The sequence below is a fragment of the Quercus robur genome, chromosome 7, assembly GCF_932294415.1.
Source record: "Quercus robur chromosome 7, dhQueRobu3.1, whole genome shotgun sequence".
Classification (NCBI taxonomy): Eukaryota; Viridiplantae; Streptophyta; class Magnoliopsida; order Fagales; family Fagaceae; genus Quercus; species Quercus robur.
The window spans coordinates 20,400,827-20,428,640 of NC_065540.1; the positions used below are offsets into that span (position 1 = coordinate 20,400,827).

General features: G+C 37.0%; 1 protein-coding gene across 1 annotated transcript; it reads right to left on the reverse strand.

Annotated features, from left to right (window-relative positions):
• Positions 1-20,927: 20,927 nt before the first annotated feature.
• On the reverse strand, positions 20,928-22,051 carry LOC126692703 (copper transporter 6-like). Its single transcript, XM_050388396.1, has one exon. The coding sequence runs from the start codon at positions 21,707-21,709 to the stop codon at positions 21,236-21,238; it is 474 nt and encodes a 157-aa protein (XP_050244353.1). The 5' UTR covers positions 21,710-22,051; the 3' UTR covers positions 20,928-21,235.
• Between the last annotated feature and the right edge of the window lie 5,763 nt (positions 22,052-27,814).

Here is a 27,814-nt window from a genome sequence, read left to right on the forward strand (position 1 = left end):
CTTTTCAGTTGGTAATATGATTAATCCATTTAATCTTAGGACATAGTTAACCTTAAATAAGATTATAAAATGGAGAGTAGCAACTAAATTGGTGTATAGGAAACAAAGGGGGTTGAGTTCAAAAATCAAGAGGGAGAGAATTTTTTATCCTTCCAATTTTTTTGGCATTTTGTTTTTAGAGATAGTCACTGCCTCTTTCTTGGAAAGTTTTAGTATTAATTTTGATAGAGAGAGAAAGCAAGAGCTTGTTCACCTTTCATGCGTTTGGGAGATTGGAAAATTTACATTCTTAAATTGCCAAAAATTGAGTAAAATACAATAAGATAGTGCACAACAATTGAAGAAATGTTAATTCTTTAAAAATAATTTTTAATTTACTGATTAAACTTTAACTTTAACTTTGTTATGCATGGGAAATTTGGAAGTGCCAATCTAGTTATTTATTTTCTCCTGGCTTTGATCCAAAATTTTGAACTCGGTTTATGAAAAGAAAACAAATTTTCCCTCTCTGGTCTCTAGTCTTTCTCGAAAAATCCCAAACCCCTTTCAGATAATGGCAATTTCAACCATAGTAATTAATGGAACAAAAACCAACCTTTGAGCCACCACCATTGTTTTCGTGTACAAGATCGGACATGCAAAGCGACTTCTCAGAGCAAAGCTCAAACAAAGATCTGACGACCTTAACAACCTACAAAGATCACTTTAGAGGCAGTTGGAATTCATAGACATACAAGAGGAGTGTGTGAAGGGAGCTAGGAACATTACTGAATTGAGAGTTGCTGCAAGCGTACGTAGTAAGAGTTGTAACAGATCCAATCGTCGCATTGTGCTTGAACTGAGCCCTTAAAGCTGAAGCTGAAGAGAATCTCTGGTTTTCTTCGGGAGTGCTTAGCTTCTTTCTATAACCTCCATTTCCATTTCTCACGTGATTGAAACTCGTGTGCTTCTGATGGATCTAATGTTGGTGAATCGGGCTTGATAAGTAGGTCTTATGCTCGGGCTGGCGTTAACAAATGATTAGGAAGTTGTTTGGCTGCTAGGAAAGTAATGAAAGGTTTTGATTGATGAGAATGTGATGGATTTTTGGTTGCGTATTTGGTTGAATTAAATTTGTGTACAGAGATTGATAGAAATTTGGTTGAATGTATATAGTTGATTTTTTGGAAAATTTTGAGTAGAAATTTTGTTTTTAAAGTTTTTTGGTTTAATCCCGAATCTCATTTGGATTGACTTTTTTAGTCGTATAAAATTTGTATTGATATAAAATTTGAATTTTGGTTGAATTTATCTATTTTGAAAAAAAATTCATTTTTTGAGGAGATTTTATTTAAGCAAAAATGCAAAACTGACTCTCTAACTTTTATATTTTTTTATTTCAGTCCTTTAACTTTCAATTTTATCAATTTAGTCCTCTAATTTTTAATTTTTGTCAATGCAAAGCTCCGTTACATGGCTGTTAGTGGTTGCCGTTAGAACCACTGAAACAACGCCGTTTTGCACTTTTTTATTTTTATTTTTTAATTTAAAAAAATTCGGAATTAAAAGAAAATAAGAAAAATCTGGAAAAGAAATAAAAAATAAAGGGAAATCCCAGTTGACAGATTAATTGAAAGAAGAAACGGTGCGGTTACCATTAGTAAAAGTGGGTCGCCACTCAATATCGAATCCAAGAACGAATTGAGTCTTCTTGGACTTGGAGTTAGCGATGGTGTGAAGAAGGTGGTTTGCAGCTTGCTCTACATCGATGGCTGTCTTGCTGTACAGAATGCGACCCCCAAACTTCATCACTGACAATCTCATTTCACATCGAGATAGAGGATTTGGATTTGGGTGTTGGAGAGCCACTATGGATCTTGGCAACCGCCGACTTCTACTTCTTTGGGGATTTGATGATTCCACAAAGTCGTCAGAGCATCGTTTCTTGGTAGCTGATTCGATTGCATCGTCGATTGCTCAGAGATCTTCGTCTGCTCTTGCTCCCCTTGCGTCGTTTCTTGGTTCCCCTTAATGTTGTTGTTGTTGTTGTTTTTTTTTTTTTTCCTTTTAATTCTGAATTAAAAAAAAAAAGTGCAAAACAACGTCATTTCAGAGGTTCTAACAGCAACCACTAATAGCCATGTAACGAAGCCTTGCATTGACAAAAATTGAAAGTTAGAGGACTAAATTAACAAAACTAAAAGTTAGAGGACTTAAATGAAAAAAATGTGAAAGTTAGAGGGTCATTTTTGCATTTTTGCCTTTTATTTATTATTCATTTTAAGTTATGTGAAAAAAAAAATTCTATTTTAATTTTAATTTAATTAGTTTGATTTTTTAATTTAAAAAATTCAAAGAAAAATAAAATAATGTCATTTTGGGATAGTTAACATCAATTTTCTAATAGAAGTGGACAAGATATGACTAAATTAAATAAAGTTAAAAGTTAAAGGACTGAATTATGGAGAATAATTTTTCTCTATTAAATTATGGACAATTATTCGCAGAACTGTGCCACATATAATATTATATTTACAAATTGCTCCTGTTATACTAAGACCTTTTTTTCTTTTTTATTGTAATATATAGTTGATTTTTTGGAAAATTTTGAGTAGAAATTTTGTTGGTAAAGTTTTTTGGTTTAGTGGTTGAATGTATATAGTTGATTTTTTGGAAAATTTTGAGTAGAAATTTTTTTGTTAAAGTGTTTTGGTTTAATCCCGATTCTCATTTGGATTGACTTTTTTAGTCGTATAAAATTTGTATTGATATAAAATTTGAATTTTGGTTGAATTTATCTATTTTGAAAAAAAATCATTTTTTTGAGGAGATTTTATTTATTATTCATTTTAAGGATTTTTTATGTGAAAAAAAATTTTCTTTTTTAATTTTAATTTAATTAGTTTGATTTTTTAATTTAAAAAATTCAAAGAAAAATAAAGTAATGTCATATTTCGGAGTCCAAATCTTCTGTCTCACTCTTCCTGCTGCACTATATACTCCACAAATAAAAATATACCACATGTCCATCTAATTGATTAAATGCTAAATTTATGTCTTCTATTATTTTAGTTTCCTAAAATAAATAATAAATAACCCATCATATTTAGGAAATTGAAATAATAGAAGGCATAAATTTAGCATTTAATAAATTAGATAGACATGTGACATGTTTTTATTTGTAGAGTATATAATAGAGTAGGAAGAGTGAGATAGAAGATCTGGACTACATATTTTGGGACAGTTAACATCAATTCTCTAATAGAAGTGGACATGATGACTGAATTAAATAAAGTTAAAAGTTAAATGATTGAATTATGGAGAACAATTTTTCTCTACTTAATTATGGATAATTATTCACAGAACTATGCCACATATAATATTATATTTTCAAATTGCCCCTGTTATATTAAGATCTTTTTTTCTTTTTTATTGTAATATTTTCTTATTAAATATTTTGGATTATATTTTTAATTTCTTGTTAAAAATTAGTTTGATTTTATGTGATCTATTTAACAGGTTTTATAAAAAAAAAAATTGTCTCAAGTGTGGGGGCGGGGTGAGAATTAGAAAGCTATGATCTAGCCCCACTCTGCCCTGTTGCCATCCCTAGATTGAATTTATAAAATTGAATTGAATTTTAGATAAAATCAAATAGTGAAATTTATAATTTAACCTTAATTTTTTATGGTCATAGTGATTTAACTGGCAATCATATTATGGGTGCAATTTTAGGGTTAGTTATATTTAATTAGGATGAAAATTATAAGCTTTTATAATTTGGACGGTGAAGTATAAATAGCTCATAGTTTATGATGAATTTCAACCTTTAACCCTTACAATAATATAAGTATATAATTACACGTGTTTAATGTACATAACTGGTGTCAGTGGTAACCATATTAACCAAAAAAAAGTTTTAATTTTTTAATTTTTTATATATTAATATGACGGAGATGTGAGACTGTTTGGTTCGGGAGCTGATGAGCTGAGGGGACATTTCTTCTAATGACTTGGTCAGTAGAATTAACTCCACACTGCTCATTGCAAATTAAAATAAAATAAGTTGTATAAGAAAAAAAAAGAAAAGAAAATAAGTTGTATACGAAAGAAGTGAATAACAAATGGAGTGTGTTTATATAAATTCAACCTTGATATATGGCACATATAACTTGTAGGGTAGAGGGGTCTAAGAATGTATGTTGGGCCTTGAGCCTTATCCGAGGACGCTTAGTGGTCTGAGGACAGATAAATAGTAATGAAGATGTGAGACTCAGAACTCCATGAGCAAGCTACGAATGGGAAGGCTGAGGAAGGCAGGCCGAGGAGGAGTATCTCCTCAGCTAAACGAAGTAGAGGTCAGAAAGTGTGTTCTATCATCCAGAGTGACGTTCCAGGAAATTCTATTGATAATGATATGCATTATGAATGTACAAAACAAATGGGAGCTAAGAAATATCTAAGGGAAAGCTGCTACCACCACATTGAATGCCCTGCAACTAACTCTCTGGCTGCATTAATGAGGAAGTGATACCTGAATAGTAGTTTTCAGCCTTACAGCTACTCCTCAGAGACTTCAGAAAGGTGCTGATGTGACAGGGATCAACACCAACAATCTAATTTACAAGTGGAGGGCAGAGATGAAAGGGAAATGATAGTATAAAATGGAAGGGAAGCCTTGAGAGAAAGGGATCGGAAAATTGAGAAAGAAATATTGGAGCAATAAGACCTGTACTTGTAATTAACTTCAGGAAATATATATAGGAACTGATCTCCTCAGATTGTACCAAAAACGATTTTCTTTAGAGAAAACCAATCTATCTTTATCTTATTGTCATTTGGATCCATTATAATTGCTACCAAACTCATTATAGCCTAATTTTTCAAACCACTCTCTACAAATTTATTGTATTGGGCTCTTTAGGTCTAGATCCTTTTAACTTTTGGGCCTAGGACTCAAATCCTGTCCATACAATTGGTGCCGTTTGTCGGAAATTTTGGTACTATAGTGAAATTAACGTCTAACTATGGTAGCTTCAGGTCCAAATCTGGAGGAATCTATAGGGTCCCAACGTCAAGATCATTTTGTTAATCTTGAACGAAGAAGAGACCGGGAGGTTAGTGTGCATACCACCCATACTAGCAGGAGCCAGTCTCAAAGCGGGAGCCACCTTTCTCATGAGGAGAATACCAGAGCCATGCAACTGGAGATTGATCATCTGAAAAGGAAGTTGCACTACGAACGGCGAAGGTGAACTCCCTCCAATTCTGACTTCTCTTCTGGCGATGAGGAGGATGGTAGTTAAAGACCCAGGTCAAGGACTCCCCCCAACGAGTCTTTCTTGTATGATGAAGACTACCACCATGAACGCAGAAACAGGAACTCATATTCCAAAGGTTTGGGAAATGATGCGATGAGCAGAGCGCTCAATCAGATTTCCAGGTCACCTTTCATGCGCAGAGTTGAGGAAGGGAGACTTCCTTAACGGTTCACTCAGCCAATGTTCACTATGTACAATGGTCGAACAGACCTTGTGGAGCATGTGAGCCACTTCAACCAGAGAATGGCTGTGCACTCCAAGAATGAGTCCTTGATGTGCAAGGTATTCCCCTATAGTTTAGGGCTTGTGGCCATGAGGTGATTTGATAGCTTGGAAGCAAGTTCCATTGATTCCTTTAAGAAACTCACTCAGGCGTTTGGATCTCGCTTTATTACATGTAGCAGGGTTCCTCGGCCTTTAGATTCCTTACTGTTTATGGCCATGCGAGAAGGGGCGACCCTGAAAACGTACTCAGATAGATATTGGGAGATGTTTAATGAGATTGATGGCGACTTTGATGATGCGGCCATAAGAACTTTCAAGGTTAGCCTACCAGTTAAGCATGGTTTGAGGAAGTTTTTGACTGGGAAATCTGCTAACAGTGTACGTCAACTCATGGAATGAATTGACAAGTATAAGCGGGTAGAGGAGGACCAGTAACAGGGGAAAGGGAAGGCTAAGGTTATCCCTCAAGGGAAGGCTAAGGTTATCCCTCAGGAGAGGAGGGATTTCAAGTCGGACCGATACAACAACAACGGGCCTCGGAGAGACTTTGCTAGGCAATCGGGGTTTACCGCTACTCAAATGGTTAACACTATGTTCCGAGAGCCAGTACACTAAGTCTTGGAGAAAATCAAGAACGAGCCATTCTTTAAATGACCAAATAAGATGGGAGTTGACCCCATGAAATGCAATCAAAGCCTTCATTGCCAATACCATTAGGACTGAAGGTACACCATAGAGGACTGTAGAACCTTGTGGAATCACTTGGAGTAGCTGGTTCGAGAGGGGAGGCTGAAGCAATTTTTTTATCATCCCACTGGGCAAGTGGGCCAAGCAAGTTAGGAGCCTCGGAGAGATGCCTCTTTAAGAGCCCCTTTCGGCACAATTAATGTCATCCTCGCTGTCCTAGGAAGGACTGGTTCTCATCTCTCTAAAGTGATGTCGGTAGCTCGTCCACTTGCTGAAGACTCTAACCATGTGCTGAAGAGGGCTAGGATGGAGATCTGACCGACATTGAGCTTCTCGAATGAGGATAAGGGTGGAACTATACAGCTGCATGATTACGCCTTGGTGGTCACCCTCAGGATAGGGGGGTATGACATGGAGAGGGTGTTGGTGGATTAGGGTAGCGGGGCAGAAATTATGTACCTTGATTTGTACAAGGGGTTAAACTTGAAATCGGAGGATTTGACAGGTTATGATTCACCTCTGTTAGGCTTTGATGGGAAGATGGTTATTCCAAAGGATCAGATCAGACTACTCGTGCAAGCAGGCTCTGAGGTGGTGGAGGTGGACTTTATTGTGGTGGAGGTGGACTTTATTGTGGTGGATGCTTATTCTCCCTATATAGCCATTGTAGCACGACCATGGCTTCATGCCCTAGGGGCTGTTTCTTCCGCCTTCCACTTGAAAGTGAAATATCCGTTTGGAAATAAGATTGAATAGTTGGTTGAGAGCCGATTCGTGGCTAGACAGTGCTTAGTGGCCGCAATTATGCATCAGCCTGAAACTAGGTCCCCAGCCTCTAATTATAGGGGTTTATAGCAATCAAGGACTCCGATGTCACCAGTGGATGAGACGGCTGAGGGGGCGAAGTGTAAGGATTTGAAGAAGGTTGTTATAGATGATGATTCAAAAATGTTTTTTTAGGACAACGCCCAGCTGCCTCTTTAAGAGAAGGAAGAGCTGATAGAGTTTCTCAAGAGGGATGTTGCCGTGTTCGCATGGAGTGCTTACAACGCTCTTGGGGTGGATTCGAACTTCATTTGTCATCATTTGAATGTCAATCCGTCTGTCACACCTAAAAATCAACCACCTCGGCGTTCATCTAAAGACCCTTTTGATGCTATCAAAGACGAGTTGATCAAACTTAAGCAGGCTGAGGCTATTAAAGAGGTGTTTTACCCTGAGTGGCTAGCCAATACTATGGTAGTGAAAAAGAAAAGTGGGAAGTGGCAAGTGTGAGTAGACTTCACAAATTTGAATAAGGCCTATCCAAAAGACCCTTTCCTTATGCCTTGGATAGACCAGCTAGTTGATACAATTGTAAGCCATCCTCAAATGAGTTTTTTGGATGCCTTCCAAGGATACTATCATATACCATTGGCCCTAGGTGATTAAGAAAAGACAACATTTTTTACTCCTACTAGAAACTACCATTACAAGGTGATGCCTTTTGATTTGAAAAATGCAGGGTTTACTTATCAGAAGATGATGACTAGGATGTTTAAGCCACAGTTGGGCAAGAGTATTGAGATTTATATAGATGATATGGTGGTGAAGAGTAAGGTGGAGTCCGAGCGTGTAGGGGACCTTGGGGATATTTTCGAAATATTGAGGAAACACAAACTGTGCCTTAAAGCTTCCAAATGCTTTTTTGGCGTGGGATTAGGTAAATTTCTGGGTTATATGGTCACTCATTGTGGAATTAAGGTCAACCCTGATCAAGTTAAGGAAATTAGCAGTCTGTAACCACCTCAGAATCCTAAAGAGGTCCAAAAGCTAATTGGAATGACTGCTGCCCTAAACCGGTTTATCTCTCGGTTAGTAGATAGGTGAAGACCTTTCTTCCAGCTATTGAATAAGTGGAAGGGGTTTGAGTGGACCGAGGAGTGTGCCTTGGCCTTCCAACAGTTTAAGGAATACCTTTCTCGGCCACCTGTAATGTCCAGGCCCGAGGTGGACGGGGTCTTGTTTGCCTACATTGCTGTGGCTTCCCATGCTGTAAGCTTGGTGTTGATATGAATTGACAATGGTGTGCAAAAGCCAGTTTACTATGTAAACAAGTCATTGCACAAAGTAGAAGTTCGTTATTTACCATTGGAGAAGGCTATTTTGGCAGTAGTACATGCTACACGTAAACTCCCTCACTACTTCCAATCCGATACAGTGGTTGTTTTAACCCAACTTTCACTTCGTTCACTACTTCGGAGTGTTGATTTCATAGGGAGGATTGCCAAATGGGGTACGATTTTAGGGGATTTTGATATCAAGTATATGCCCTACACCTCTATCAAAGGCCAAGCTCTCGCAAATTTAGTGGTCGAGTTTGCTGAATCCCCCAATAGAGGAGAAGATAGAGAAGCAGGACATGGATGGAAAATCAGTTGCCGTGGTCTCCTTATAGGAACCTTTATCTTGGAGGGTATACATTGATAAGGCAGCGAATCACAGAGGATTTGGAGTGGAGTTAGTTCTAATATCTCCTAAAAGGATCACAATTGAGAAATTCTCAAGGTTGGCCTTCTCGGTCACAAACAACGAGGCTGAGTATGAGGTTTTGTTGGTAGGGATGACCATGGTTCAGAGAATGGGGGGAAAAGTGGTGGAGATATTTTTGGATTCGAGTCTGGTTGTAGGCCAGGTAAGTGGGGAGTTAGAGGCCAAAGACATGAGAATGCAAGAATGCTTAAGTCAAGTCAGACAATTACAATTAGGGTTTAAGTCTTTCAATTTGTTGCATATCCCTAGAAGCGGAAACACCCATACTGATTCTTTGTCCATTCTTGCAACCTCCTCGGCCCAGAGCTTGCCTTGAGTTATCCTTGTTGAAGATTTGTGTAAACCTACTGAGTTGAAGAAGGAGGTGGTCTATATTCATTAAATTAGAGTGGGACCTAGTTGGATGGATTCTATCACGTTATTTCTTAAGGAGGATATCTTGCCCAAGGGAAAGTCACAGGTTGACAAAGTACGAAGAAATACTCCTCAGTTTTGGCTGTTCAAGGACCAAAAGTTGTACAAGCGCTCTTTTTCTGGGCCGTACTTGTTGTGCATACACCCTGAGGCATCTAAGCTAGTCTTTGAGGAGTTACATGAAGGGATTTGTGGAAGCCACACAAGAGGCAGGTCTTTGGCTCATTGAGCTCTCACCTAGGGATACTGGTGGTTGAACATGCAAAAGGAAGCGCAAGAGGATATGAAGAAGTGTGACCAATGCCAAAGATTAGTACCAAACATTCACCAACTTGGGGGAATCCTTAATCCTCTGTCCAGCCTTTGGCCGTTTGCTTAATGGGGGTTGGATATTGTATGACCTTTCCCTAAGGCAGCAGGGAATAAGAGATGGTTACTGGTTGGCACAGATTACTTCACTAAGTGGGTTAAAGCTGAACCATTGATAAATATCAGGGACGTGAATGCCAATAGATTTGTTTGGAAAAATATTGTCACTCGGTTTGGGATCCCCCATACCTTCATCTCTGACAATAGCCTTTAGTTTGATAGCAAAGCCTTTAGGAGGTACTGTTATGACTTAGGAATCATGAATAGGTATTCCACCCCGGCTTGTCCACAGGGGAATGGACAAGCTAAGGCTGTCAATGAGGTTATAGTGAATGGACCCAAGAAGAGATTAGATGATGTGAAGAGAAAATGGGTGTAAGAGCTGTCACACGTCCTTTGGACATATCGGACCATACCTCGTAGGTCAACAGAGGAGACCCCCTTTTCGATGACTTATGGGCCTGAAGCTGTTATTCTTCTGGAGACTAGATTCCCAACACTGAGAACGAGTTCTTTCACTCCGAGCTATAATGATGGGCTGTTAGGGAAGAGTTTGGACTTAATTAAAGAGCGAAGAGAGAATGCCATGGTTCAACTAGCGTATTATCAACACAAGTTCAAGTAAGGGTATGATGCCAACGTGAAGCTAAGGCCATTGGCACCTGGAGACTTAGTATTAAGTAAGGTTTTGGGTACTACAAAGAACCCAGCATGAGGAAAATTAGGGCCCAACTGGGAAGGGCCATATCGCATCACCTCAGTGGCTGGAATAGTTGCATATTATCTTGAAGATTTAGATGAAAATGTTGTACCACGCTCCTGGAATGTAAAAAATCTGAGAAGGTATTATTATTAGTGAAAGTTTTCTCTGCCATATTTTGGTTTATTAATATTATGCGTTATGTGTCCTATAATCTATTTGAATATCAAACAGAACCTTGGTCATACCTAGCTTCTCATACCATATACCTTGGGTAAATTGATATTTTCCAATCATTTTTCTAAGTATTAAACAAAATCTTAGTGATGTTTGGTCCTTCGAACCATAAACTTTGGGTAAATTAATACTTCATGATATTTTTCTAAGTGTTAAACAGAACCTTAGTTTTTTTGAGTGTCAAACAGAATCTTAGTTATGTCTGGTCTCTCGGACCACATACTTTGAGTAAATTAATACTTCATGACATTTTTCTAAGTGTTAAATAGAATCTTAGTTATGCCTAGTCCCTCGGACAACATACTTTGGGTAAATTAATATTTCATGATATTTTTCTAAGTGTTAAACAAAACCTTAGTTATGCTTGGTCCCTCGGACCACATGCTTTGGGTAAATTAATACTTAATGACATTTCCCTAAGTATTAAACAGAACCTTGGCATTTTCAGGTCCCTCAGACCATATGTTTTGGGTAAATTAACACTTTTCATTACCTATGTGTAAGCAGAACCTTGGCTATGTTTGGTTCCTCGATCATGCCTTGGGAAAATTAATATTCTGAATTATCCATTTAAGTGTTGAACAGAACTTCAGACGTGACAGGTCCTTCGGATCATATACCATGGGGAAGTTAACACTTGGAAAGTCCACCTTGGGTCTTGATTAAAGGATTCTAAGGATATATTAATAAGATACTCATAAAAGAAAAAGCCTCAGGCGCCCTCTTTTTCTATTAAGCATTTCATTTGTCTCTCAGGGCTTAGTCATTTTTCTCACCATGTACACATGTTTGGTTTATTTAAGTTAACAGTTAGTTATTACTACTAGCTTTTGTCAAAGTGTGGGTGTTCACCTTTGAAGGCATCATCAGTTTAAAGGTCTCAGTAAAGAGCAAAACAAGGATTATAACCAACTAAAAATAAGTATTGCAAGAAAAATAAAGATTCAAAAAATAAAGTTGAAGTCTTTTCATTAAATAAAGGAAAAATACATTATAGACAATGGCAAATTGCTAATACAAAAGAAGAACTGCAAAGGAAAATCCTAAAGTTTAGCCTTGTCGGGGTCTTTCGCCTTGGCAGCATCCTTGGCCTTTAGCAAAGACTGGATCGCCTTACCCTTACCCTTGCCCTTGTCCTTGGCCATCTCTACCCCCTAGCCTTGGTCACCAACTTGGCTGAGCCCTTTTGGGACCTCGAGAGGGGGAAGAGAGGCCTGGATGGTAAGGGGTTGCTTAATTGAGAGTGGTGCAAGAGCAATGGGAGGTGGGAGTTCGGTTAGAACCTTGCGAATGTTAGGAGGGTAGTAGACGTTCCTAGCCTCCCTTCACTTCGAGGTAGCGGGGACTCCTGCAAGGTTGAGGGCCTCTAGCCACAGTTCCTTGCAGTAGTCCCTGCAGACCTCGGCCAACTCATCTGCCAGTTGAACCTCGGTTTCCTGCACCCCAAGCTCATAGGATGCTTGCTTTGAGGCCTCTATGGCTTCCTCAGCTATTTGAGCGGCGGCTTTAGCTTTTTCTAGATTAGCACTCAGCTCCAGGACCTACTGCTTTGCTATGGCTAGCTCTATCTCAGTATGGTAGAGCCTTTTATGTTGGTCCTCAACCTGGTCCTGGGCATTCTTCAAGCTTGCCTCGACACTCAGACGTGCCCTCTCCTTGGCAATCATCTTACTGGTAAGCTCTTTGTTTTTCTGTTCAGATGTGCCCAAGGCCTTGTTGGCCTTGGCGTGGAGGTTGGCCTCGACCCTAGCATCATTCTGGGCGTCTTTGACCCACTCCTCGGCTACAAAACTTCCTAGATAGCCTGCGAAAAAACAACAAGAGAATACCATGTAAAAAAAACAAATATATGTACAATGAAATAATAATAATAAAACAAACGGGAGGGGCAACTTAGCATTTAAACTAAAAGGTATGACAGTGAACTACTAGGGCTAGATCCCTTTTCAGGGACATGAAGAGGTCTGGTTGCCTCATGTGCCTTAAAACAGCCATATCTTTTGGTAAAAAGAGGGTTCTCTCTGAAACTCCCTGATAGAGGAGTTCCATGGAATGGCTACTCCATCTAACTCTAGCCGAGGAGCCTAGGTGTGATGTTGGTGGCGTACCTTAGCCACACCTGGGTTCTCCCTACTCTCTATAGAGGAGGCCCTCCCTTTGTTTTGGGCCATTTTTTGCTTCTTGGCCTCCTGGCGGACCACCTCACCCTCCTCCACTTCTTGCTCCTTCCTTTTCTTCTTCAAATTGGGAATGGGGAGTAGACCAGTAGTAGGAGGAGAGGAGGGGGAACAGAAGAAGGGAGCTGAGACTTTGAGGCCTCCTTAGAGGATGACCCTTTATTCCTCCTCGCGAGGAGGTCCTACAAGTCTTTCCTCGGGTTGAGTGCCATCTCTTCTTCCTCCTTCTCGGAGCTATCATCTATTTTTGCAAGTATGAGGCCTGGGGTGCGAACACCTGAGATCCTGTCAAACTCGTCCTCAAGGTCTAATATGTGGATGATAGGATCCCCTTGCACCTCTCTCTTTTCCTCAAGTTGGTATTGGTCTATTTCCTCCTCGAGTGATAGGCGTGAGGAAGCAGTTTCTTCCCTTGGAGTCGCTACTTTAGGGAGAGTAAGTTGGGGAGGCAGCTCAACGGGCACAAGGTCTTCTCGGGCAAGGAACCCAGGTATAGAGACGTCTATCCTACGGAGCCGAGGGTCGCCTGCCTTGATTGCGTGGCCCACTTCCTAGAATTTGTCTGATAATGGCTCGAAGTCTAGAATGTGGTGGATTGCTCTCAGCTGCTATCCTCACTCATAAACACCTCGGACCTTAGGACTTTGTTGAGGTCTGTGACGTTGACCAAGTTGAGACTGGGCATTACATGCCTTTTATCTGCAAAAATAACCGAGGAGCAGAATCATGGTTAGAACGATGAAACCCATCATCAAAGAGAAATGAAATGCTAAAGGGAAGAGCAACAAAACTAAGAAACTAAGAAACTAAGTCCCGTGTCAAGGGACCAAACCTTAGGGCATCCCACTTGGCTCTCCTTCTCGAGTTGAGTAGTGAAGACCGTCATGCCATTCCCTAGAGGCAACTAGGTAGTCATCTTTCATGCCCCTATTGGACTTGGGAAGACACTATATGAGCCTAATGATTGAGGACCTAGACTTGAAGTAATACCCCACGTCAGTGAGTGAATGACATTCATACGTCTTAAACCCATTTGCTCGTTGAGAGCATCGACGTTACCTAAAACTCTGAATAGGTTGGGTGCACATTGGTGGGGACACAGCCTATGGGTAATCAGGTAGTCTTTGGTTACCCTACCCATAGGAAGCGTCATTCCCCCTTCTATGAAGGCGATCATGGGAATGATGAAATCCCCTTCATTCCTATGTGTGAGCACCTGGTTTGGAACACAATATCGCAGGGAAACTCCCTGGGGAATGTGGTACTTGGCCTTGAAGCCTTCCATACCGGCAGGAGAATCTACAAGGTGCTTGAATCTACCCATTTAAGCAAGCTAAGGGGAAGTAAGGGAAATTTTTTTGAAAAGGGACTGAAGATTAGAAGGCTAAGGAGGTTGATCGAGAAGAAAAGAACTTTAGAATGTAAAAGACTTACAAAAATAAAAACAGGTGACACTTCAAGAGCTTCTTGAGAGTTGGGAGATTTGGGAAGTCTTGAAAGCTTGAGAGTTTGAAAGGTCGTAAGAGTTTGCAGATTTGTGAAGTAAAGAAAAAAGTAAACCCACCAAGCACCTTATATAGAAGGCGAAATTAAGTGGGAGTTATCCTGCTCAAAATTCAAGGAGAAATGCCAGCCGTAGGATCAGCATACCACCATAGGATGCAGGGAACAAAGCGTCGCTTGGAGCAATTAATGAGACATCGTGGGCTCTGAAGTGTTAGGAATAGTTACGGGACACACGAAGTTACATTCTCACGTGTGGAAATTAAAGAAACATATGGGTTTAATTATCCAAAGTCAAAACCCCGTTTTTTCTTCTTGGACAGGAGGGAAAAAACCGAAGTTTTGAGGGGCTATTGTAGGGTTGAGGGGTCTAAGAATGTATGTTGGGCCTTCGGTCTTGTCCGAGAATGCTCAGTGGTTCGAGGATAGATAAACAGTAATGAAGATGTGAGACTCAGAACTCTATGAGCAAGCTACGAATGGGAAGGCTGGGGAAGGTAGGCTAAGGAGGAGTATGTCCTCAGTTAAACGAAGCAGAGGTCAAAAAGTGTGTTTTGTCATCCAGAGTGACGTTCCAGGAAATTCTATTGATAAGTATTTGCATTATGAATGTACAGGACAAATGGGAGCTGGGAAATATCTAAGGGAAAGCTGCTACCACCGCATTGAATGCTCTGCAACTAACTCTCTGGCCGCATTAATGAGGAAGTGATACCTGAATAATAGTTTTCAGACTTACAGCTACTCTCTAGAGACTTCAGGAAGGTGCTGATGTGATAGGGATCAACACCAACAATCTAATCTACATGTGGAAGGCAGAGATGAAAGGGAAAGGATAGTATAAAATTGAAGGGAGGCTCTGAGAGAAAGGGATCGGAAAATTGAGAAAGAAATACACGAGCAATAAGAGCTTTACTTGTAATCAATTCAAGAAATATATATAGGAATTGATCTCCTTGTAATCAATTCAAGAAATATATATAGGAATTGATCTCCTAGGACTGTACCGAGGACTATTTTCTTTAGAGAAAACCAATCTATCTTTACCTTATTGTCATTTGGATCTATTATAATTGTTACCCAACTTATTATAGCTTAGTTTTCCAACCCAGTCTCTACAAATTTATTGTATTGGGCTTTTTGGGCCTAGATCCTTTTAACTTTTGGGCCTAGGACTTAAATCCTGTCCATACATAACTAATAACCAACCAAGTTAAGATAAAAAAAATTTCTCATTCAAGGTAATAAGTTGAAGGATATATGCCCTGGTCTTGTTCTGTCATTTTTTTGAGGAGGGAAAAACCTGCACAAGTTGGAGTTGGAGTGGGTAGGTTTTGACATTAATATGAGAGAGAGAGAGAGAGAGAACATATGTATGAGAAAGATTTGATCATAAATTTGGCATGGGACAGAATAGGACATTACGAGTCAAGTAGGACGTCGAATTTTTGTCCTCCCTATTTGCATGAAAAAGCTTATTTTGCATTTGGAGCTTATTGTGGGCTTAAGTACTAGTACTACGTAGGATCAATACATAGTTTTTTAATAGTTTATACAAATGCACCCTTAATGTGAAGTGGCTCTCTCTTTTTTAAATTCATCTTCCCTGTTGTAAATTAGATTTAATATTATGTTTTGGGAAAGACCTTATTTGTGCTAATTGCAACCTACACACAGAAACTATAATTGATACAACCATAAAATTTTTATAGCTACATTATTGTTGTAGCACTATTTCAAGACAAAAAATTTATTTTGTGTGGAAAAAAAAGGACAGATTTAGGATTTCTTGGATGATAGGGTTACTTATCTATTTATTTATTTATTTTGAGAAATGAGTGAAATATTAAGGTATAAAAATTTGTATGGGTTCTAGTTTGCTCAATTAGTAAAGCCTCTAATGGTTGAATAAGAGATCTGTGGTTCAATCCTCACCTACACAAAAAACCAATTGATGTATTGGTTTGATGATAAAAAATACAATTATCAAAAGTAGACACTATAAGTTGACATTTTATATAATAATAAAACAATGGGACAAAATTTAGTTACAAAATTAGTTGTAGCTTCAGGCTACAAACTTACTTAATAAAATAAACATTAATACGTATTTTGAAAATCTAATCGTTAAATTGCATGTTCTTTATACTATTAATACATATGTCAAATTTTGTATCAATTAGATATTATTTATTATATGATCTATAAGCTTATATTTTATACATAATTTTAAATTACAAAAAACTTGCAATTTAAACAATTTATTGATAACATAACTATTAATCTTTAATTTTCTAGAGATTTTGCAAGCATGGAGGATATAAGAAGTAGATGTAATTTAATGGGAGATTTGTCAAAATTTATCTTCAATAAAAAGATATTGAGTAAGGTTGTAGTCTTAGGTTACAACTAATTTTGTAATTAAATTTTGTAAAAAAAAAGTACAAAAATTTGGAGGTTATTTTGTTGCTAGAATATATTCAAACGTTCAGAGGAAAACTTCCCATGGCACCGCGACTGTTGAATTTGAACCCACTTCATGTTAAACTATTTGGAAACAAAAATAGTTCCCAAAGGACAAAGTTTAGCTATAGAATAAGTTGTAGCCTTAGGTTTTGACAAATCCACCATTGGATTACATCTTCTTCTTATATTCTTTATACTTGCAAAATTTCTAAAAAATTAAAGATCAATAGCTATGTCATTAATAAGTTGTTTAAATTGTAAATTTTTGTAGTTTACAATTATGCATAAAATATAAACTTATAGACCATATAGTAAATAATATCCGATTGACACAAAATTTGACATGTGTTTCAAGAGTGTAAAAAACATGTAATTCAACGGTTAGATTTTCAAAATATGTAGTAATATTTATTTTATTGATTAAGGTTGTAATCTTATACTACAACCAATTTTGTAGTTAAACTTTGTCCATTTTGAAATTAAAGAGAAAGAAAAAGGGACAAACAAAAGGAGAGTGATTTCCAGACTCCCACAAATCATCTAACTCGGATTGTGGGCAATATGCATTATGGACCTGTTCATATTTGGGAATGAATTCATATCCTTAAATAAATCGAGGTCAACAATAAAATTGTTAACATTTTGGACTCTCTGATTTGTTGTTACTTGGGATTCATGCGTGGATTTAACATCTATATAACAATAAAATGTAAAATTTGCTTTTAAGTTTATAAAAATATTTGTTACTTGATATATGATATAATTTTTATTGTTGAAAAGATTATATAAATTATTGGATTAGAGGTGCAATTACCCTCATTTCTCTAAAAAATAAAAATTACTTCTTCACTTTCTTGCTTTTATAACTTTTTATTATTATTATTGTGGGGTATAAGAATTTAAATAAGGTATTGGCATCACGTGTCATACCCATGGCCGAGGAGGCCATTATCGCACTGAGGAGGTCACAAGCTCGGACAATAAGGCCACATCAGTGGCATGTTACCAGAGGAGGTCATATTGTAGAGAAAGAGCTTTGGAGAGAGGGTTAGCCTTGACATGATTGAAGGGATGGTGGCTACCACCACATTTAATGCATCCTACCAAACCTCCTGACTGCATTTATGTGGAGAAGACTCTTGAACAGTGCTGCCTTAGCTGCCCTAACTCACATGGGGCTTGGGAAGGTGTCTGATGGGACTAGCGCTCAAGTGGTGGCCTGGACGATCAACAAATGGAGGGCTAAGATTATCTAACAAGAGCTATATAATGTAAGAGACCCTCCAGGGAGAGGGGATCAGAAAATCTGGAGAGAACACACTGTAGCAACAAGAACTGAAATTACATCTAAGTCCAAAAGAATTATATTCAAGAATCATTCTCCTCAGACTTTACTGAGAAAGGATTTCCTTGCTTAGAATTTGCCTTTCTTTGCTTTCTAAGTATCTTTAATCCACTGTGCGCATTGCCTGATCTATTGAAGCCTAGCTTTTAAGCCCACTCTTTACAAAATTATTGTGTTGGGCTCTTTGGGCCTGAATCTTTCTACCCTTTGGGCTTAGGAACCAAAACCACGTCCTTACAATTATTATTAAGGATTGATATTAAAAGTTGCTTTTTTAACTCACAATCTCGACCATTGAGAGTTATCGCACTCAATCTCAATCCAAATTATTATAGTCATTGAGTTGCTTAAAACACCATAAGAAACTTTAATTTGTTATGACTTTATGCGTTTATCTCATAAATAAATCCTTGAAGATCCAAATATATATATAATCCATCAAAAAAGAAGATGAGAAAAACCGCTCTAAACTTTTATTATTCAAATAAAGACCGTCGAAGAGATAATAATCATTAATATATACTAAATTCTAGGGATGGTTAGATCCTAATTTGTGTTTAGGATGAAATTATGCTAGAAAATAAGAAAAATTATCAAAAAAATCAAAATTGAGAGAATTACATAATAAAATACTACAATCTCTTGAACATTGCAGTGTAATTAATTTATAAATTATAATACCATAGCGCACCCTTGGTGCGATGGTCACTCCACAAGTACAAATACTTATGGAGTGTAGGGGGTAAGGGCCGAGATTCAAGTCTCTAGAAGGGAGATTCACACACATATACACTTAGATTAGGCTAGAGTAGAAATTCTATCTTGTAAAAAAAAAAAAAAAAAAAAAAAACCTTATAAATTATAATGATAAATCTATTCAAGGAAAATTTATATGGTTCATTCAACATCACTTACCCCACTCCTATAAAAAAGACATCACAAGATTAATATAAAGTGTAATAAAAGTTTTTTTAAATTTAATTTTTTTAATTTTTAATTTTTTTGTTGAGAAACTAGCTAGATTGGGAAGCCAGACTAGGCATTTATTGAACAAACAAATGAAAAAGGGTAAATTGCAAAATACACCCCTAATGTTTGGTGTTACTTGGATTTTACACCTCAAAGTTCGAAAAATTGGATTTTGCACCCTAAAGTTTACTTCCGTTAGCAAAATCAGACCCTCCGTTAGTGGTTTGCTGATGTGTCTGTTAAGTGCCACATCATATTGTGATGTTTGCCAGTTGGAACAATTAAATAGTGACATGTGTTATTAACTATTTAATGTCTTTAACTAAAATTAAAATAAATCTATATATATATATATATATATATATATTTTTTATAGCATTTCTGATTTTTAGGTTATTCGAAATTTCCTCAAGAAAATCAAGAATCTCTTTCCAAAGAAACACTGAAAAATGACAACGCGATGCAAAAATCCAAATGAATCTAGCCATAAACAAATAGGAAAAAAAATCCCAGCATTTTCTGGGTGACCAAACAAAAAATTTTCCCAAGAAACCCAACACAATAATTAATGAGCAGAACCAACAACCAAAATACGTAAAATACAATATTTTGGGCATTCAAGATTTTCTACCTAAACAAACACTAAAAAAATTACAAATCAAATTAAAAACCCATTCTAAAACACACAAACAATTTCAATAGGGCACATATCAAAACCCATGGATCTACAAGCTCTCTTTCCCAAACCCAAATGAAATTCTCAAGCTTTCATAACCTAATCACCAAATCAACCAAAGGATAAGACAAAGAGAGAGAGAGAGAAATCGACGGCCATCAATGGTGGAGACCCTGTTGACTTGTGTTGCCGTGTATGGTGACTATACTCGTGAGGTTTCGGCATGGCTGAGCTTGAGAGAGAATTAGGCTTAGGAGAGGGAAACCTGCGAGATTAGAGAGAGAGAGAGAGAGAGAGAGATCCATCCTTCTATGGCTCGCGGTGGTCGTTGGTAGCTACTGAGGTTTGGTTGCATGAAACTTGGCCACCACCACTCGATCTGCTCCATTGCTGGCTTAATCTCCTTTTCACTCTCTCTTCCTCTGTCTCTGATGAACACATCAGTTTGTGGTTTATTGATATTTTTGTTGGTTTGATTGTTGCTATGTGAGAAGTACTTGAAGTTCATAAAATTTGAATGAACATTTTCTAATATCTTCTCTAGCTACCAACAATGGCTTAAGTTTAATGGAAGGGAAGAAGACATTAAGAAAGTGAATAATTCCCATGAGAAACCTAGCATGATAGTTGATAAGGAAATTTAATTATTTTATTTAAAAAAAGTTTTTATTTAATTAATTTTAAAAAAGTTTTTATTTTATTTATTTAAAGTTTTAAGTTATTTATCTGATGTGGATTTATTATATCCATGTTTCATATTTTAATTGGATCAACTAGTACACTTCATCAGCTTATGTGGCACTTAATAGACATGTCAACAACCCACTAACGGAGGGGCTAATTTTGCTAACGGAAGTAAACTTTAGAGTGTAAAATCCAATTTATCAAATTTTAGGGTATAAAATCCAAACAACCCCAAATGTTAGGAGTGTATTTAGCAATTTACCCAATGAAAAATTATGAAACATCATCAAAGTTAAGTATAGATACTTAATTGCACTGTATTAGCGTTTGATAAATCACAAAATTGGTTCAATTTCGATAGGATTGAACAAAAAGCAAAACTGATTCAATCTGAAAATAGTTTTACTTTATATCAAATTCGTTTAGCATCATCAAAACTATGAATTTTTTTAAGGGAATATATAAGTATAACTAGTCCAATTATGAACCAGCTTTTTAAATAAAAAAATTATTAACCCAAAAAACAAGTAATGCTGCTCACCAAAGGTGCACGTTGCTTTCCGACAAGTTTAGAGAAAGTTTACAAATAAACAACACATAATCTTTTTGGTAACTTTGATAGACCACGTGAAAGTAACGTTAATAGCAAAAAGAATTCATCATGTTATTAAAAAAATTAAATGTATCAATTATTACATTTTCAGTTGAACCAAACCAGCGGAGTCTAAGCTCGACATTTTCCATTCCATGATCCTAAGTCCTTCAAACTCTGATAGATGAAGAGGGTATTTAATCCCAAAAGCCTTATCCAAAATAATGAAAGAGAAAAAAACGGATTAGAAGACCACAATAATCTTTCACTCTCTTTTTCTAAACCAACGATTTATTGAAACAAACTTGTTTCAGAAACTTAAAAACACACACACCAAACCCAAAACCCCAGATATTACATCAGCATTTCGTTGAAGGAAGATTGGTTTGGGTTCCGGCCCGCCTGTCAGAACCCGGCCCGGAGGACCCACAGGACTTCTTAAAAGCCTGACTCCTGAAAATCACATACCCCACGGCGTGTCCAGCGACGGCGACAAGAAAAACGCCGCCGTTAAACGACATCACGGCGAGCATCACCATGTAAGTCAGCCCAGAACGGAGCGTATAGATTGCCGTTTGCACCAGCCCTGCTGTGACGTTGTTTGTCCCAGGCTTTACAAGGTTGCAATAAGAGAGCCACTCAACGAGCACAGCTAGAACAAAGACAAAAATCAAGGCTAAAGCGTACATACCCGAGTCATTTCCGGGCCAACCCGGAAAAAGGATCTCGGTTTTGTGGCCCCAGAAGAAGGTCATCATACCTTGATGGTGCGAGTGAGCAGCGCGAGTGGCAGCATTGTAAGGTTTGAATTCGTTATGCAACGAGGTTTCCATGGTTATATGAAATTGTACTTAACACTGAAATTGTAAGCAAAGAGAGAGTCTGTGTGAGTTTAAGATTTAAGGAGCACAAAAGAGGGAACAGAATTTTTCAACAATTCACGCACTTCGTACACGGACGTGTTGGTTACTTTCTGGGGTTAGTGTTACTTGGACAAGACAACAAATAAGGTGGGATAGCGGAATGAGTGTGATTGTTGTGCGCGTGGGATAGGGTTTGTGGTTCTTCACAAATGTGCTATGACTCATTTCCAAGCAATTCCTGCACCAAAGTGATCAGTTTTCGTCTGCAAAATAAAACAAAAGGGGAAGAAAGTGAAGAGATTCTAAATCTTATATCAAGCAATATGGGTCTTTATCAGTTAAAAAAAGAAAAAAGTATAGAATAGAATAGAATTTTCTTCATTTTAATGGAACTGGGGAGTCGGTAAGCCCATGCATGTAGAGTGATTGGCACGTGGAAAATGAGCACAGATGTTACAGTTTGCATGTAGCTACTAGGGCCTGTCGTGTTGTGAGCTTGGAATTAGATAACAGCTTAAAAAGACAAAGAAAACATGGGCCGAGTGCATTAGCCTATTATACAACAGTGGTCTAACTACAAATCCAGCCCATGGTCTGTCTTGTTTTAGAGTGCTTTCGGGTTTCGGCCCGATTATTTGTCCCTAAAGCAGAATGAATGGCACTTTGGCAGCCATTTTGAAGAAGAATATTTTTAGAAACACAAATTATATCACAATTATTTTGTCACAATTTTGAGGTGGTAAATTGTGAGTTATTAACTATTAATTACACATGAATTTATAGGTGAAGCTAAGGAACCATGACCCCCCTAGCTTTTAAATCATAAAAAGTACAAATTATAGAAAAATATAGTTATTGGCCCCACAGATTTTAGAAATTAAGCCTTTAACATCTCAATCCTTTTGAATTAGTCCAAAACACAAGTTTTATACATTGTGCAATTGTTTGAGTTTAGATAGCTCCTAAATAATTTTTTTATATTTAGCTTGTCCTCTTGGAAAAATTTTTTAGGTCCGCCATTGCATGGACCTATAATTTTTTCTTTACTATTCACATTGCCACATTACACTTCTAACAAGAAGTTGTGAAAATTTTTATGATCCTAGACTTTTTCTTTCAATAATCCGTTATTTGGCTTTCACAGCAATTTCACGAAAGGATCATCCGGCACCGTTTTGCAATATAAAACAGGAAAGAGATTGGAAATGTCCACGCATTATTGTTAAGTGACTCACAAGATCAGATCAGCAGGCGCTTCAACAAACTCAACAAGAGGTCAATTAAACACTCACAATTAAGTGTAATTCACTTCGGCAATCCAATGGCAATTATGGACGTGTAAATCAAGGACTAATTCCAGCTGTGATTGGTTATAAACGTAATGCAAAAACCGTTTGACACTGTGCAATGTCTAGTTTGTTAGAGCATCTCCAACAATTTCTTCAAATTTTGTTACTATTTGGTGAGTAAACAGTGACTTTTACCTTTTATCTACTCACTTTATAAAATACACTTTCCAATAGATTCTTTATATTTTCTCTATTCCATTAAAATATTATTTCTTTATTATTTTTTAATTCTTTTTTTATTCATGCTGGCACAAAAAAGTTAGCTTTGTAATTTTTTAATGTGATAAATTCTTTTCCTAATCTACAGTAACTCATCAAACTTGATGAGTTACTGTTCATGAGCAAAAAACTTTTTGAGATATAGAGAGACTGTTGGAGTAATAAATTATGGTTTCATTCTCCATTATAGAAAGAATTTTGGATTTAGTTACACTATTGGAAATGCTTTTAGGAAGTTAGTTTTTTTGGTTAGTTATACTGCTCTGCTTTTGTACATGAGGAACAAAGCTTAGTTGTTGTAATTATTCTCTTCATTTTTCTTACTCATTCAATAAAATTATAGAGTGAGATTCTCAAAGTGAGAAAAGGAGAGAAATTTAACACACCCCATATAAAAGCATTAACAATGAACTCAACGAACACTATATATATATGAATTTCAGTTAGTTCAATTGGTAAAGTCTTTGGTGGTTGTATAAGAGATCTAAGGTTCAATTTCTGCTTACACCAAAAATTTATTGGTGTTTTGGTCGATGATAAAAGAGTTATCAGTAAGAGCAAAAGATTTTTTCATAGAGTTATCAAAGGGTTCAATTGCATATTAGTAAATTGCATGGAATATGGTCCTCTCAAAATTACAATGATGTGACACATGATTTTTTCATTAAATGAACCTAAGATGAAAGTAATTTGTAAAATCATATTATCAAATGTGGGATTCAGATTATAGGACTTACTAACTTAGTTTGTTATTATTTTTGTAATTGACATTAATAACATGAGTTTTTATTTTTATAAATCTAGCTGATGGCTTGAATGTAATATTTATGTTAATTATAGCCAAAAAAAAAAAAAATCTGATAATAAATTTTAGTTGACACAATGTTATTTATTTATTATTATTATGTCCAATATTTGATTTTCTTACAAGCAAGTCATTTTGTATATCCAAGCAATAAAATATAGTGGAAATTAGAAACATAATTTTTTTTAGTACTTTCAGCAAAAAGTAATCGTTTTATTTTATTTTTCATTTATCTTTTTTCTATCATAGTTCTACAAACCATAAAACTCAATCTACATTTAGAGGGGGTTTGGATAGCATTGAAACTGCGTTTATGTTTTCTACGTTTTTTTTTTTTTTTTTTTTTTTTTTCTTCAGCCTGCATTTGTTGACTTTTCCACGGTGAATAGTACATCCGAACACTGTTCATGGACCCACAAATTCCATTTTTCAGCAACTTTTTCATTAAAAATGGGTCCCATGGCACTATTCATACATATAAAAATTATTTTGCTACAGTATTTTCAGTTTTCAGTTTCAGCAAAATAAGTTCTATTCAAACAAATCCTTAATCAGGAAAAAAAAAAAGTTGTTCCAATAAACAACCGTCTCAATTATGATGGCAGAAGAATTCAAGTCATGAAAAGTTGTGTAATATGAGAAGGAAGTCCCTGACAAATAAAAAAAAAACCATTTTAATTGGTAAGTTTTGTCAATCAAATTTTGTAGACGTATTTTGCCTTCTATATTCCTATGGCAAGGTAGGATTTCTTTATAAAAGACTCTTAAGACCTGGGACTAATCCCACTTGACAAGGGTTGATGATTATATGAAGAAAGAAACAAGTATGGTTTGATCTGTTGCACAAGCTGATAGGCCAGTGTAAGGTTGAATTTATTCAACCATCTAATTGGCTTTATTCCGTGCCAAATTTGCTTGTAATTCAGCATTTAGTAACCCTGTATTTAGGTGGGATTGCTGTAAGGGTAGTGAGTGAGATAGAGTGAAGATTGCTCAAGAGTGTGCAAGAAAACAGAGTGTCGCGGCTGGGACTCGCGGGTGGACTCGCGGCTGTAAGCCGCCAGAAGCTGCACACGTGCCAAGCGTGCTGGAAGATGAACAGTCATGCTAGCTGGAGCACTACAGGACAAAACAGGACAACTGGCCATACGGTTAACTCGCGACTGGATCTCGCGACTTGGTCAAGCCGCGAGGTCAAGCCGCGAGCCACCCCTGTTTTGGAAAAACCTGACGTTTCACATTCCTCTTCACTCCAGTATAAATACCCTTTTAACCCACGATTGAAAGAGAGCTTCCAGAGAGAATTTTGAGAGAGAAACCCTAAAGAAAAACCAGATTGTTTTACCCACAATCTATACCTTAGAGTCTCTTCAGATTCCCTCACTCTCTTCCTCTCCATTGTCAAAACCTTGAGAGGCATTATACCAAACCTGGTTCTCACCATTATCATCTCTGTGAGACAGTCGTTTGGAGTTCTGGGAAGCAGTTAGGAAGGAGCCAATCTTCATTGGTTGATGCTACGGTGTAGTAGCGGAATCCGGGAAGCTAGAAAAGAAAAAGGTTCGGCGCAACCTCGTTGGAGCAAGAAGCTTGGAGGGCTTAGGTGCACTGGGTAGATTAGGCTTGGAGGGTCTATTGCTGTCCTTGTATCCCAACTGTATTTTCTAGTGGATTGATTACCGCTTGGAGGGCGGCGGAGAGGTTTTTCGCCGAGGTCTTCGGTTTCCTCTTCGATAACACATCGCGTGTTGTCTTTGTGTTTGCATCTTTCTTCCTCTCTATCTTTGCCTTTATTTTATCTGCTGTGGTTTTATTTTGTTATGGCTTAGATAGTTGTTTAACCAATTTCATATTACAGCATGTGTTAAGTTTCCGCACACTTGTTGTTTGACATATTGCTTGATTTGGTTAAGTTAATTTTTGGGGGTCTAAACGTTCAAAGGTGTTTTGTACACGTTTTTGAACTTTCAGTTGGTATCAGAGCGGGTACACTTGTTGTGGTTTAAATACCTAAGTGTGATCCTTGACCCCTTGTGTTTATTTGCCATGGATTGTGCTTTGTATGCCTCTTTGCATGATTTGGTTGGTGATGAATGTAACATGCCACGTGTTTGTGAAAATGTCTCTATGAGTGCTAATCCTCATAATTGTGATGACATGTTAATTGAATCCATGGGTGTTGTTGACAAACTCTTGAAGAAAAATGCTAAGAAGTTTCAAAAGAATTTGAGCAAGTTATTTTGTGAAAAGGATGATTTGATTGCTAAGCTCAATGAATCCAACAAATTGGTTGAGAAATATAAAAAACTTGCTGAAATTTCTCTTGAAAAGCTGAAAGAGTTTGAATGTTTGAATATGGACTTGGATGCTAAACTTGTTTTGTCTAACAAACTTGTTGATGATCTTAAATGTGAAAATGAATTTCTTAAGATGCATGCCAAGTGTTTGATTGCTGAACCCATTGATAAAATGGATGATAATATTTGTTGCAATTATGTTGTGGTACCCGATTTTGTGCCTAGTGTGTGTTCTACCTTAAAGGACAAATCGGTGTACATTCCTCCACATAAAAGAAATCAAAAGGTGGAGAGAAAGGCTGTTAAGTCAAAACCTTCGTTTAGGTCTCAATCTAAGGCTTTGGATGGATCTAAGTTTGTTCCAACTTGCCACCATTGTGGTGTGATTGGTCATATAAGACCTCAATGTCATAAGTTAAAGAGGGAACAAAACCATGTTGCTAGATCCATTCCCAAAAAGCCTAGTGGACCTAAACACATTGTTTGTCACCATTGTGGTGCCTTTGGTCATCTTAGACCTCATTGCTCTAAGTTTCAAGCTCTTAAGAGAATCAAAAGAAAAGAGAAACTTGAGCTTTTTGGAAGTTGTGCTAAAAAGAGTAAACTGGATTTGAGTGAAAATAGCATGTTGTTAAAGAAAATGTTTAATGCTCTTAACTCCTTGACTATGTGCATCTCCAGTTCTCATTCTTCCAACCCTCGTCTCATTTCTCATGAGACACTCATTCCAAACAATCATTCCGTTTGGATGAGGAAGGGTTCCTATGGTTGAGCTTTTGCTCTTTTGGTCCTTGATCTAATTCTTTCGATCTTTGTAGGACCCTTCATGCATTAAATGTCATATCTTCATGCATTTTGTGCATCTTGCATTTATTTGTATGCATTGTTTTGTTTTTGATCTTACTTTTATATTTCAGTTTTGTGTGAGTAAAAAATCCAAAACCACATAAAAAGTGAAAAATTCAAAAAGTTTGATCGTATATGTTTGAGCACATATCACATGTGAGTTTGGCCTTGTACCTTTGTACAAATGGCTTTGTGCATTTACGAGCTTAGCTTGTTATTTTTGCACTTATATCTTTGTGGGAAAAATCTTGACATCTTTGTGTGATTGTTGTAAATCGATCTTCAAGCTTGTCATGAATGATTAGTCAATAGTCATGTTGGTTTTGATACATGCGTAGACTTGTGTTTATATCTCTTCCCACTCTTTTATTTTTATTGCTTAAAGAGCTCAATAAATGTAAATCTCAAAATGAAAAGAGAAAATGAGCTGCAAAAGCCGTCGCACATACTAGTATTCGACTAGGAAAAAGGGAAAGCGACTTAAATGAAATTGTATGATGCCCAAAAAGCCAAAGGCTTGTTCATCAAATTGAAATATCACAAATTTCAGGCATCGATC

Coding starts and splice junctions, on each gene's coding strand:
- LOC126692703 (XM_050388396.1), bottom strand. CDS start 21,709: ATGGAAACCTCGTTGCATAACGAATTCAAACCTTACAATGCTGCCACT.